This window comes from Sinocyclocheilus grahami, unplaced genomic scaffold (genome assembly GCF_001515645.1).
Source record: "Sinocyclocheilus grahami isolate Dianchi unplaced genomic scaffold, SAMN03320097.WGS_v1.1 scaffold72.1, whole genome shotgun sequence".
Classification (NCBI taxonomy): domain Eukaryota; kingdom Metazoa; phylum Chordata; class Actinopteri; order Cypriniformes; family Cyprinidae; genus Sinocyclocheilus; species Sinocyclocheilus grahami.
This window is the reverse complement of record NW_015505251.1, coordinates 613,542-627,334: the sequence shown is the minus strand read 5'-3', so window position 1 is coordinate 627,334 and position 13,793 is coordinate 613,542. Positions and strand designations below refer to the sequence as shown.

Below are 13,793 nucleotides of genomic sequence, written 5' to 3'. Positions count from 1 at the left end.
CCGGTTTGACAATAAATTGTGATAAAATTCCCCACGGTTAGTATTACCGTTTCATATTTTAATTATTGAACAACTCACGATAAATAAATACTGTCAAGCATAAAGCACAGATTTAAGTAACAGTCTCACGTGCGCACAGCACGCAGAGCTTTTCAGTTTGATTGAAAACAGGGCGGAAAAGCTGGGAGGTTTTAAAAGAGTGCTAAGGGAATTATACAAATGAATATATGAATGAATTAATTAATTATATGAATGTACCTCTGAAGGTTCTGACTCTCTTCAGAAACGTTTCGATGGCATTCTGTTTTCATCTTCGCTCCATGTAATACCTAAAGGAAGTGTTCTTAATCGCAAAACTGCTTTGTCCACGGAGGTTACGGAAACAGCTCTAATTCAGTTTTTCCATAAGCACCACCTGCTGTCAGAGAGTGGATTTACAGAGACTTATATTTACATTCAGCCTGGGTGCAGTTTCTGTCTGGCCAAAAACGGACCGAATTTGCATGCCCTGCTGTAAATTTTGACCGGTTGATGAAAAACAGTGTGGATTCTACACATTTGAACAATTCAGATAAGTTATCTAGAATTATTTATGGAGCAGATAAAATACATATAATCATCTATTAATCAATTATCATTTTGACTTAACTCTTTTCTTTATTTAAAGGCTGAAATGTGAGGTTTACCTTTTTATGAAACTTTTTCAAAGCTTTATTTGAACATTTACATATATTTCAACATGCTATTAAACTGTTGTCAGTCAAGTTGTCATTTAAAATCCAAACATCATTGGTAATGTTATTGTTTTAGTGATTATGCAAACAAAAAAGTAACTAAGTGATTTTTAAATATATAAGTTGGTGAAGTGGTTTATGTGTCAGTACTTTTTGAACATCTCCAGCACATTTTAACAATACCGTGATGATGCTGATAACCGTGATAATTTGTCACTATAGTCGTGATAGGAAATTTTCATACCGTTACATCCCTATCAGAATTTGTTTTTGAATGTGGTAGTGAAGTTCATTTTATGCAAGAATAATAAATCAAACTTTTTGTCATTATGTATGCAGTAGAGGTTTAAAATCATTTTAAATGCGGAATGACCATGAAAAGAGATTTAAAATTTCAAATAATGGTCATGTGAATCTGGCTTGTGAAATTTTCACTCAAATTAGCTTCTCTCTTAAGCAAGCGCACCACTATAGTCAAGCCCAGTGCATCTCTCCATTGTGCTTATGCTGTCGCCTCTTCCTTCAGGTCATCATGTCTACAATCACAGCTCAACCAGAGCTGGAGCTCTTTCCCCGCTATCTTCTGTTCCTGCGCCAGCAACCGGCCACACGCAGCCCTCAGTCTAACATCTGGGTCAATATGGGTATGAGCAGCCTGCGAATGTTCCCTCCACATATGCCTCGAGGTAACGTAAGCCTGCAGCAAGAGAGAGGCTACCTCCACTGCCTTGACCACCTCCTCTAATCTTCTAAAACACCCAGCTCGGTCTCACCAAAATGATCTGTCTGGATAACTAAAGAGCCAAATCCTGATGCCAACACCTAGAGTCATCATCTGAGTTCAAAAAACTGTAATGACAGCTAAATATAAATGAATGTTGAATACATACAAAAATATATCCAAATATTTAAGTTAAAGTGATTGTGAAACATAAAATGTAATGAAAACTCAGCGCTGGCCTAATAGTGGGCTTCCTTATTGTTGAGCCCTGAAAGTGGGTAGGCGATAGTATAATTTAGAATGTGGTCATGGCTTTGCCAGGCTCAGAAGACTGTTTGGTGTGGGTAAAGATGAGCGCTCTCTGATTTCCTATAATTGTTTGCTTTGCAATCATACCAACTTTTTTTTTATTGTCTCCAATGAAATCAATAATTGCTGTAGGAATCTTAAATGTATATTTTTATTTGATTTTGTTTTTGTTTTTTTACAAGACGGAATCATTTCAAAAATATGACATGATTTTTAATTAAATCACCCAGACTAATGAATTGATGAATGTTCCCTTTGAAAATGACCTTTGCCCTTTCTTGCTGCTTCCTTACAACTAATCCTCAGTCTGCCAATCAGGTATTGGGGCTGTGTGTGTGTGTTATTGATCTGTGTGCTCCTTGTGACTGGTTGATTTAATAGCATGCTTATTAGAATCTATGGATTGGCTGAAACTTTAAATTTTTCATTATTGCATTAAAATGAAACCATAAAAGTGTTACTTGACAAATTTAGCACAGTAGGTAAAATTAAGTTTATATTTTCAATGGCTTAAAGTTAGTTTTTGAATATATAACAACACAGTAGGGTGGAAAAGCTCTAAAGGGTTGTATTTGAAACAATATTAAATATTTTATTGCATGTGACAAAGAGAATGCTAAAGGCTGCTTCATTCCCAACTCAGGAAACGTTCCTTCTCCGAACGCCCCTCTGAAGCGAGTGCTGGCATACACAGGCTGTTTCAGCAGGATGGGCACCATTAAAGACATTCATGAGTACCTGTCCCAGAGGTTACGCATCAAAGAAGAGGACACACGCCTCTGGCTCTACAATAGTGAGGTGGGGACCTCCTTAACAGATACTGAATAAAAGAACATCAAACTCTGATCAAAGACATTCATATGCAAATCTGTCCTCATTATAAAGTTACCGATGTCACCTCACAGCTGTGAGGAAACGCTTCAAAATGAAAATTCCTGTGTTCACATATTTCCATTTAATCCAGAAAATTTGAGAGGAGCATCTCAAAAATAGCCACTGGTGGTATTGGGGGAGGAGAATTCTGATTTTTTTCTGATTCTTTAATAATTTGATACATCCATTATATTGTATACTAATCTTGATTTGTATTGTCTTTTTATTAGAATTACCTCACTCTCCTAGACGATGAAGATCACACTTTAGAAAGTTTGAAAATTCAAGACGAAAAGCACTTAGTTATTGAGGGTATGTCTGTGACATTTATCTGTTTTAATTAAAGTTTTATCTTAATTCACATGTGCTGAGCTGTGTGGATTAAATTGCGAAGCATGCATGGCTGAACAAACATTATTAAGATATCTTTCCCTCTCTCTAGTTCGAAACAAAGATATGAGCTGGCCAGAGGAAATGTCTTTCATTGCAAACAGCAGTAAAATCGACAGACACAAAGGTAATGTCAGAGGTCTTGGAAAGTGTTGGAAAAATCTATGCAAATTGGAGGCTGGCCAAGTGATCTACAAATGTCAGAATGTTTATCTGAGTTTGACCTTGCCTAGATGCCACTATAATACAATTCTTTAGACCAGTTACTTGTGTCAAAGCACATATCAAGTATATTAATAACACAGGAACGAATGCAACAAGAGTCCAAGAAGCAAATACATAAAGCCAATATAGAAGTCATATCAAGACAGACATCAGCTGTGACATTTAAAGACTCACAATGTTGCTATCGAACTCTATGAAATACTGAGTAATTGAACTTCATGGAGATAGTACTCAAGTGGTTGAACCAGAGGAGTATAAATTTAACCAAACCTTCAGTCTCTAATAATTGTGTATAAATTTTGCTATTTTTCTTGCAGTTCCTACAGAGAAAGGTGCCACAGGTTTGAGTAACCTGGGTAACACATGCTTCATGAACTCCAGTATTCAGTGTGTAAGCAACACCAAGCCCCTCACTGAGTACTTTATCTCAGGAAGACACCTTTATGAGCTTAACAGGTACGGAGATATGGTCAGTGCCTTTCTTTTTAACTCAAATCACTTGTAACTACTAAGTTAATGAGCAGTCACAATTACCATTGCTTTTTAAAATTTTGTGGGTGAAATCCATTCATTTAAACTGAAATCCACACAATCTGGAGTTTTGTGCAAGGCTAAGAAGATTTTGCTCACGTTCGAGTTGGTCACGCCACGTTGATCAGCAGAAAACTGCTTGTTTTGAAAGTGACTTTTGTGATATCTGCCATACTTTTTGACCAATGAGATGTGTCTTGCCTTTACAGAACCAATCCAATAGGAATGCGTGGTCACATGGCAAAATGCTATGGTGATTTGGTACAGGAACTCTGGAGCGGCACCCAGAAGAACATTGCACCTCTGAAACTTAGGGTGAGTTGATAACATCTCTATTATCATGAGCGTTAAACCCAAATTTTTCCATTAAAATTCTTATGCTATTTTATAAAAACATTTTTGTAGTGGACGATAGCAAAGTATGCACCAAGATTCAATGGCTTCCAGCAACAAGACTCCCAGGAGCTTTTGGCCTTCCTGTTGGATGGGCTTCACGAGGACTTGAATCGTGTCCATGAGAAGCCGTACGTGGAGCTCAAGGACAGCGATGGTCGGCCAGATCATGAAGTGGCCACAGAGGTCGGTGTCATACTACTGTTTTTCAGCCCCATTTTTCTGTGGAAATTAATGGCGCAGACGCGCGGTTTTGTTTACACACATACAGAAGCGCGTGTGACGCTCACAGTATTTGCAGCCTCTATATGAGTACGTAAACACATAAGCATAATCTCTAAAACTGCTTTGAGAGTCTCTTCATGAGCATTTCACTGTTTCTTTTGAGTAAAACTATTGTTGATACAAACAGAAACTTAAAGGTCTTCACAGCAACCCGTCAAAATAAAAGTTTGGTTTAACTTGAAGAAACGGTGACAGAAATATTGCATAATGTAATTATAGTACTACTACTGCTAATAAAGTTATTATTAAAATGAATATTTACCAGAATATATTTAGCAGAAAAATGTAAATACACAAAGTATTTCTGGATTTTTTTATAATAAAAAAAAAAAAAAAAAATTCATTAGATTCTTTGATTTTTCATATTTAATGAAACCATTAAAATGGAATCCAGAAAATTAATGGAAAGCAGAATTTGGTAAAAAAAAATAATAATGATGAAATTAAATTTTTTTTTTAACTTTTAATACATTGCTGTTTAATATTGTAAGTTTCATGATTTCAATTAATTAGACATGCTTTTTGATTTAATAAAATTTATTTTAACCATTGAAACAGAGTCATCTGAGTCAAATTCAAAAAATGAATTTGGGGAAAAATAAAACTGATTTCATTGGGCCCTAATGAACCTAAATGGGCACACTGATGATACGCTAATAGGAAGCCGTTTCTTCACCCTAACTACATCTGTGAGTTCTCATCGCAGGCCTGGGAAAATCATTTGCGGAGAAATCGTTCTATCGTGGTCGACCTCTTCCATGGGCAGCTCAGGTCCCAGGTGAAGTGCAAGACCTGTGGCCATATCAGTGCCCGCTTCGACCCCTTTAACTTCCTGTCGCTGCCACTTCCTATGGACAGCTCCATGCACTTAGAAATCACAGGTGAAGCCAAGCAGAGAGAAAACATAAACACTTTAAAATCCATCAGCAGATATGCCATTCTCACATAAAAGCTTTTTTGACTTGCAGTTATCAAACTTGACGGCTCCACTCCGGTGCGGTACGGGCTGCGTCTCAACATGGATGAGAAGTACATGGGCCTGAAGAAACAGCTGGGTGAGCTGTGCAGCCTGAAACCTGAGCAGATTCTACTGGCTGAGGTTCACACATCCAACATCAAGGTCAGCTCAACTCACCACAACAACACTGTTGTTGATGCAATCCATGTGGCCTGGCTTTTAAAACAAATACTTGTCTTTGGTCTAGAACTTTCCTCAAGACAACCAGAAGGTGCGACACTCTGTGAACGGCTTTCTCTGTGCATTTGAGATCCCTGTGCCTGGCTCACCCACCTCAGTCACGTCTCCAGTGATAACAGGTAACAAGGATTGATTACTTCTGTCCTTTTTCCTTAAAGGAATAGTTGACCCAAAAATGAAAATTTGCTTAAAATTTACTCACCCAAAGGGCACCCTGATTTAGATGAGTTTGTTTCTTTGAGGTTTGGAGAAATGTGACTTAGCATCACATCACTTACTCACCAATGGATCCACTGCAGTAAATGGGTGCCATCAGAATTAGAGTCCAAACAGCTGATAAAAACATTACAATAATCCACAAGTAATCCACACGACTCCAGTCCATCAATTAATGCCTTCTGAATTCAAAAGCTGCATGTTTATAAGAAACACATCCATCATGTCCATCCAAATGTCACTTCTGGCCATTCTGTTACTGGAGAAAGCAATATTATGGATAGAGGATCTGTATTTTATTTAGAATCAACAGTTTAAAGTTATTAAAAAATATTAATAATAGATTTGTTTATTACAAATGTGCAGCTTTTCACTTCACAAGATGTTAATTGATGGACTGGAGTTGTGTGGATTACTTGTGGATTATTGTGATGTTTTTTTCAACTGTTTGGACTCTCATTCTGACGGCACCCATTCATTGCAGAGGATCCATTGATGAGCAGGTGATGTAATGCTAAATTTCTCCAAATCTGTTCTGATGAAGAAACATACTCATCTACATCTTGGATCGCCTGAGGTTGTGTAAATATTAAGCAAACTTAAATTTTTGGGTCAACTACTTCTTTAGAAGAGAAGCTTTCGCTTTACCATAGACACTCTTATTTGTCATTGACCCATAAATGTCTCTTTTAGAAAAACCACCTGTGGCTAATGGGACAGCAGGGAATAATCACATTGGAAAGTCTGGCCTGATTCCTAATGGCATGCCAAGCACAGTGGTCCCCTGCACCCCAGAGACAGAGAAGCCCTTTGCCAATGGGATTCCTAATGGCCATGCCGTGCTGGTGCAAGACAGCCCCTTCATTGGCTACATCATTGCCATGCACAGAAAGATGGTGAGGATTTACTGATATATTAACTGTTAGACTTCACATTATGGTCGTAAGCATCCTAAGTGCAAGGTCTGTCCCCTCAGATGCGGACAGAGCTGTACTTCCTGTCCTCTCAGAAGAACAGGCCCAGTCTGTTCGGTATGCCGCTGATTGTGCCATGCACAGTTCACACAAGTAAGAAGGACCTGTATGATGCCGTGTGGATCCAGGTGTCCCGACTTGCCAGCCCTCTGCCCCCACAGGAAGCCAGCAACCATGCTCAAGACTGGTCAGTGGCATCTGCAGCTCACAAGGGGTTACGTTGATGATTAGTTTGAATATTTGCCAAAACTGGTTTTAATTACGCTACCATTCAATAATGTAAGGTCTGCAAAATTGTTAAAAGAAGTATTTTATGCTCACCAAGGCTGCATTTATTTGATAAAAAAATTAATAAATAGAATGGTAATATTGTCATATTATTGCAATACTTGTATTTGTTTAATTGTTTTCCCATGAAAATAGCCTAAGATGTTGACATGGCATTAAATAAAAATATACTACTCATATTATTACAATGTAAAATAACTGTTTACTATTTTAAATATATTTTTTGTAATTTTTAATTTATCCCAGTGATGTCAAAGCTGAATTTTTAGCACCCAATACTCAATCCCATCTTTAGTGTCACATGATCCTTAAGAATATGCAAATTTAGTGCTCAAGAAATATGTCTTACTATTATTGTTGAAACAGTTGTGCTGCGTAATATTTTTGCGGAAAGCATGACACCTTTTTCAGGATTCTGTAATGAATGAAAATTTCAATATAAAGAACAGCATTAAATAATAAATTGTAATATACTGTTACAAAATATTGTCATTTTTGATCAATTTAAAGTATCTGGGCTGAATAAAAGTATTAATTTAATACTATAGTATTAAAAAAATTTAATATAGTATTTAAAAAAAAAAGGTAGTGTATATTTTGATAACAATAAAGATGTACTAAATGTTTGAGCAGTTAGTTTTTAATGCAGTCATTTCTGGATCCCATTTCCCTTCACAATTATTTCCTGTCTCCTCTCTCTATTGTCTCTGTCAGTAGAAAGTAGAAAAAAGCCCTCTAAAACATCAGGTGACAAATGTACTGATAATTTATTAAAACATCTGGGATCACTGATAAAAAAATAGTTTTTAATACAAATCATTACAAATTATAATATTATCATAATAATTGAAAAATTCACAATTCCTTTGTTTTCTTGGCTTGTTTAAAAAAAGTCAGCGGTGACCTAGGAAATAGTCCAGAATCTTAAATATTTTTATTCATTTTATGTCGCAACTTGTGTCCAAAATTTCGAAGTTTAAGAAAACTTGTTAACACTCTCTCTTCCAGTGATGACAGTATGGGCTACCAGTACCCCTTCACTCTGCGAGTGGTGCAGAAAGATGGTAATTCCTGTGCCTGGTGTCCCTGGTACAGGTAAGGATTTAAATTCAGCGGTTGTGCAGGCACATATCTCGCAACACAGTGTGGGTTGTCGTGACTGACAAGGGTTGTCGGTGACTTTGCCAGGTTCTGCAGAGGCTGCACAGTGGACTGTAATGAAGACAGAGCATCTTTGGGGAATGCCTACATTGCTGTAGACTGGGACCCCACCGCTCTGCACCTTCGTTACCAGACCTCTCAGGAAAGGGTGAGTGCTATAAGGATGTTTAAAGATTTTAAAGGCCATAAAACCAATCTATTGAGATTTCAGTCAGTTCAAGGTTTGTCCCTGTGTGATGGGTGAAGTCTTTGTTACTGAATTCAGTCTGATGCCGCACCGCAGGACTTTATATATCCCTTAAACCCAATGATTACTCTGCCAGTACTGTCATTCCCTGTGAAGAGAGTCACTTCTATCTCACATCACAGCTGAGAAATCCGTTATGATTAATTATTCTCTGGATCTGCTACCTATTTTACCTCAAGCAAAAGCTCCTGATAAGCCTTGAACTGCTAATTATGATCTGTCATTGCTACTTGCAAAAGACACTTTCTGAAGGCAAAAGCTCCTGCAAAGTCATAGTAAATTAGTTGCTTAAAATTTCAAGATGATAGAATGAAATCCATGGTTTTCGCGCTAGTTTTTAAGGTACATTTGAGACTAGAACTGCCAATTTTATAACTAATACAAATGTTTAACTGTACATTTAAAAAAAATACCTTTAAATATAATCTCTTTTCATAGTCCAGACCTCGAAGTAGTTATTTCATTCTGTTAATGTGTGTCAGGTAATCTATTGCTAATGTTTATGTGGGCAGATAGTGGAAGAGCATCCCAGTGTAGAGCAGAGTCGGCGCGCTCAGGCAGAACCCATCAGTCTGGACAGCTGTTTGAAAGCCTTCACCAGTGAAGAAGAGCTGGGAGAGGATGAGCTTTATTACTGCTCCAAATGTAAAACCCACCGCCTGGCCACCAAGAAGCTGGACCTCTGGAGGCTGCCTCCCGTACTGGTCAGAAACACAAATTATTCCTTTTTCCTCTTTTTCTGTAGGAATAAATGCATGTCTCTTGAAAAAAAAGTTTTTAAAATGTTTGTTTAAACTAGAATGTGCATGCAACTTGACCAGCAAGAAAAATCTATATCAGGGTCCTTAAAAAGTCTTAAATTGTACAAGAAAGTCTTACTTATGATTTCTAGAGGTCTTAAATTTGGGTACAGACCAGAATTGCAATACAGCTTAATGTGACGATTAAACTTCAAAAGTCTATGATTTTATTAAATAAACATGAGCACTGCATGTTTCAAAGTCTGGTGCTGCTCTGCTTTGTTCTGCCGTTACCGGGGAAACAGTTCCAAAAGCGCCTCCTGCTCGCAGAAAATGAATGTGCATGTTCAATAAGGCTGTTGTTGTGAGTAGGGTATTCCTGCAGTACCGGAGGCTGCAGTTTCTAGGACCCTTTTTATTATTAATTATATCTATGTATTAGCAGCACATACTATTTTATAGAACTTGCTATTCAATTCTGTATATTATTATTTTTAAGGAATTATGTAGTTTAATTGTATACACTTAATTATTGTCCTAACCAACTCTTAACCCTAAACATACCCATTGGTAACCCTCTTGAAATATTTAACCTAATGTAATTCAATGTATTCTATATATATTCTGGTTTTAAATTCAGTTTTCTTGGAAAGAAAGACTTGTGTCTGTGCGAGACTTCAGTTCATTACACGCAGTGCTTTCCGTCTGATGTGTGACACACATAACACAGTGCAGTAAACGGTAAAACAATTGCGGTACAAATTAGTGTGTTTATTAGTACTTTAATACATGTAAAATAATTTGAATACAAATACTAATTTACAACATCCAGCAGCACAATGAACTGTTTTGCACAGCTAAATAGGCTAAATGGAGTTTGCTGACACCCCCTTGAACACTCAAGTTCATGTCAGCTCTTACAATAAAAATAAGATGGAAAGATAAAAAAAATTAATAGTTTCCATGGATCTAGTCTTTGCATATATTTGTTTGATGTTTGAATCAGGTCTCCTCTGTTGGAATAGAATTGGCTGCGCTGTCCCCAAAAAAAAGGTCCTATACCGTCCTAGAACTGTAGCCTCCGGTATTGCAGGAACATTGGGTTGTTTTTGTTCAGACCAATGCGAAAATCGACCCATGTTTTTACCCTGCAAACACGCAGAGCTGTAAATGTGAACTGGTGGCTCGATAAGAAGAAAACAGTCAAATGTGTTTGCATGTTATTTAAATTAATTTAAATAAGTTAATTTAAGTTTAAATTAATAAAATAATTAATACTTTTGACTCATCCATTTTCTTAAAAATGGCTGAAATGTGAAGTCTATAATTTTATAAAATTTTTGTTTTTGTGAAAACTTGTATCTGAACTGTAAATCAGGCTTTTTACAGTTTAATATTTTACTAATAAGTTAATTTAAGTTTAAATTAATAAAATAATTAATACTTTTGACTCATCCATTTTCTTAAAAATGGTTTAAAGGCTGAAATGTGAAGTCTATAATTTTATAAAATTTTTGTTTTTGTGAAAACTTGTATCTGAACTGTAAATCAGGCTTTTTACAGTTTAATATTTTACCATAGACATGGTAAGCTCATATGGTATTAATTTTATTTGTGCAGGTCTTAAAAAAGGGCTTAAAGTCTTTAATTTGAGCTTTAAAATCCTGCAGCAACCCTGTATATATTAAATAAATGTAAATATTTTCCATTGGATTAAAATAATATATATATATATTAGGGATGCTCTGTTCAGGATTTTTGCAGCCGATACTGAGTACCGATTTCTTGTCATGGTGATTGCCCGATACCGATGCCGATTCTGATGCTTCAAGCTTTATATAGACGGTTTCATCGGGCGCACATGCCTGGCCCAAAGTTAATTTCCAGTCTGTATTTGTTTATCAGTCTGGCTATGGCTCCGGCTACAAACGCAAGAGTTAAAGTTAAGGTGATGAGTAGACTGAAGTTGGGCTCAGGTGGTTGTGCTGTGGGATGTGTTTCCCATACATTTATTTATTTGTGGCGCTCGCCACAATATCAAAACTGACCGATTTTCCAAAAGGCTTCGTTGAATAAACATGAGCACGTACTGCACATTTAAAAATAAAAACGAGGCGCGCGTGTTTTTATATCACTGTATTTCTTAAGGAAGACTATCTTTAGAAAATGTTCGATGTCATTTTCATTTAATCTTGCATGTTATATGCCTGATAAAGCAGTGTTTGTGAGCTCAGCGCTGCTGTGTGTACAGTACAGCTGTTACCGAGGAAACATCTGTTTCTCCTGCTTTAAAGCACCTCCTGCTGGCAGAGAATGAATTTGCATTTTCAGTAAATCCGTCTGATTTAAGCAGCAAACATATTTCGCTTTTCCTATATCCACGGACGCTGCGGATAATCCGTGGGTCGGGTAATAAAAAATGTATTCTGATTATTTGCGGGTGGATAAAATAAATCATAAATTATGCAAATAATAAAAAAATTTTTAAATACATTTTTTTCATGAGGCAGACGATTTTGTGCGTGTTCGTTCGCCTGATCGGGAAGTTGCAGTGACAGAAACGGTGACATTCCGGATAAAGTTTGAAAGGAGTAAACCCTGTGTTAATGCTATTGAGTAGGCTAATATGGCCAAAGAAGATATTTTGTTTTATAAATAAATTTTAATTTAAAAGCAGCCCACGATCGGCGTGTTATGCTACCGTTATACCTTACGGCTCCGACGAGGTTTTGTTCTGTCCTCCACGCTGTGACAACTCACGAAAGACCATTTTTAGCCAAGCAGCGTGGAGAGCCGCTTCAGAAACGTGCCACGGCTGGCTCATAAACAAGCATTAGAGCGGCCGCGAACGTGCCGCAGATGTGTGCAATGAGGCGCAGATCAGCTCTAACGTCACTGAATCTGCTGTTAAAAATGAACCATCCATTCATCATATCATCATGCAAAACATACACGACAAATAGCGAATTTTTCATTGTTTCTCGATCGTCCAAGTGTAGTGAGTACCGATCGAGTCATAAAATGTGATCTCCGGCCGATCGATCGGAGCATCCCTTATTGTGATATTTCACAAAAAAGCAGCACAACAGTTTTCAACACTGCAAATAATAAAAATGTGTCTTGAGTGCCAAATCAGCATATCAGAATGATTTCTGAAGGATAATGTGACACTGAAGACCGAAGATTCTGCTTTTCCCTCACATGAATATGAAAACATTAAAATAGAAAACAGTTAGGCCTACTCAAAATTGTAACAATATTTTGCAATATTACAGTTTTTACAGTATTTTTTATCAAATGAATATAGCCTTGGTGAGCATAAGAGACTGTTTAAAATATTTAAATCTTCCCGACCTTAAACTTTTGAACAGTAGTGCATATTTAGTGTTATTTATATTATATTCAGTATTTTTAATACAAAAGACAGGCCAGTATATTTTCCATGGAAGAAAGTAAGTAAGGTGGGGTTGGAACAACATGAGGGTGACAAATGATGACATAATTTTCATTTTTGTGTGAACTATCAGTTTAAGATCCAATTTCCATGGTCCTTCCCCTTGATCTTTACTCTATGATTTGTGTCCCGTCTGACTCTCTGCATACTTTCATTTCATCCTTCTGTCAGCATAGGTGTTTCCCAGCCCCTCCACTATCTCTAGCTATTTATAGCAAGCAAATGGGAAAACCTCTAAGTGAGTTTGCATCTTCCATAAACAAGCTTTCCTAAAATAAAAGCTTTGTCCATTCTGTTTTTAAACTGTTCTGACAGGAACATAGCATGCATTAAATAGTTAGTTAGATTTTTAGATCTTTTTTTTTTAAACTGCTGCGAGCTGCTGCTCCATTGCGTTTGTCACTATCGTTCCTTTTCTCTCTTTTCACACTGCAAAAACAAGTTATTTTATGTAAATGCTCTAACTGCTGGGATAGATTGATCAAAACCACTTTGACACTCTTAAATCTGTGATTAGGCTTGCCAGAAAGTTCCCTGCAATATTAATTTACCCCAGTAGACTTGAATTATTTCCTCTAAATTGTTGTTTTCTCAGTCAAATACTCTTCTAACCACAGAGTCCACTGGAGAAACGAACGGGAACAAACAGTCAAAAACTCAAACATGCTACAGAGACTATTAACGATTACTTTACTTTAGATCAAACCCACATGGATACAGTCAGGTGTAAGTACCAGAAACTGGAAGAAATATTACAATTTATAATATTTAATACTTCCCCAATATATTGCAAACCTATATTCTCGTTGTTTTAATAAAGTGTCAATATTTTTCTCACCCTGTTACAATCACTCACCAAGCCTGCATTTATTTGATCCAAAGTACAGCAAAAGCAGTAATGTTGTGAAATATTTTTTACTATTTAAAATAACTGCTTTCTATTTGAATATATTTTAAAATGATTCAAAGCTGAAAAGCTGAATTTTCAGCGTCATTACTCCAGTCTTCAGTGTCACATCCTTCAGAAATCATTCTAATATGCTGCTCAAGAAAC

General features: G+C 36.7%; 1 protein-coding gene across 2 annotated transcripts in view; it reads left to right on the top strand.

The window, feature by feature from the left end:
- Positions 1-13,793, top strand: part of LOC107585566 (ubiquitin carboxyl-terminal hydrolase 32-like) — a 69,928-nt gene that overhangs the window by 50,589 nt on the left and 5,546 nt on the right. The window contains exons 16-30 of one of the 2 annotated variants that reach the window (XM_016272638.1): positions 1,261-1,378; positions 2,408-2,562; positions 2,868-2,949; positions 3,080-3,154; positions 3,570-3,708; positions 3,993-4,098; positions 4,189-4,362; positions 5,168-5,342; positions 5,430-5,581; positions 5,667-5,778; positions 6,569-6,771; positions 6,852-7,036; positions 8,146-8,232; positions 8,326-8,446; positions 9,058-9,249. In XM_016272638.1, coding sequence (XP_016128124.1) covers positions 1,261-1,378; positions 2,408-2,562; positions 2,868-2,949; positions 3,080-3,154; positions 3,570-3,708; positions 3,993-4,098; positions 4,189-4,362; positions 5,168-5,342; positions 5,430-5,581; positions 5,667-5,778; positions 6,569-6,771; positions 6,852-7,036; positions 8,146-8,232; positions 8,326-8,446; positions 9,058-9,249 — 2,076 coding nt within the window. Of the gene's footprint in view, positions 1-1,260; positions 1,421-2,407; positions 2,563-2,867; positions 2,950-3,079; positions 3,155-3,569; positions 3,709-3,992; positions 4,099-4,188; positions 4,363-5,167; positions 5,343-5,429; positions 5,582-5,666; positions 5,779-6,568; positions 6,772-6,851; positions 7,037-8,145; positions 8,233-8,325; positions 8,447-9,057; positions 9,250-13,793 lie in introns of both variants that reach the window. The other variant, XM_016272637.1, reaches the window with a different exon arrangement.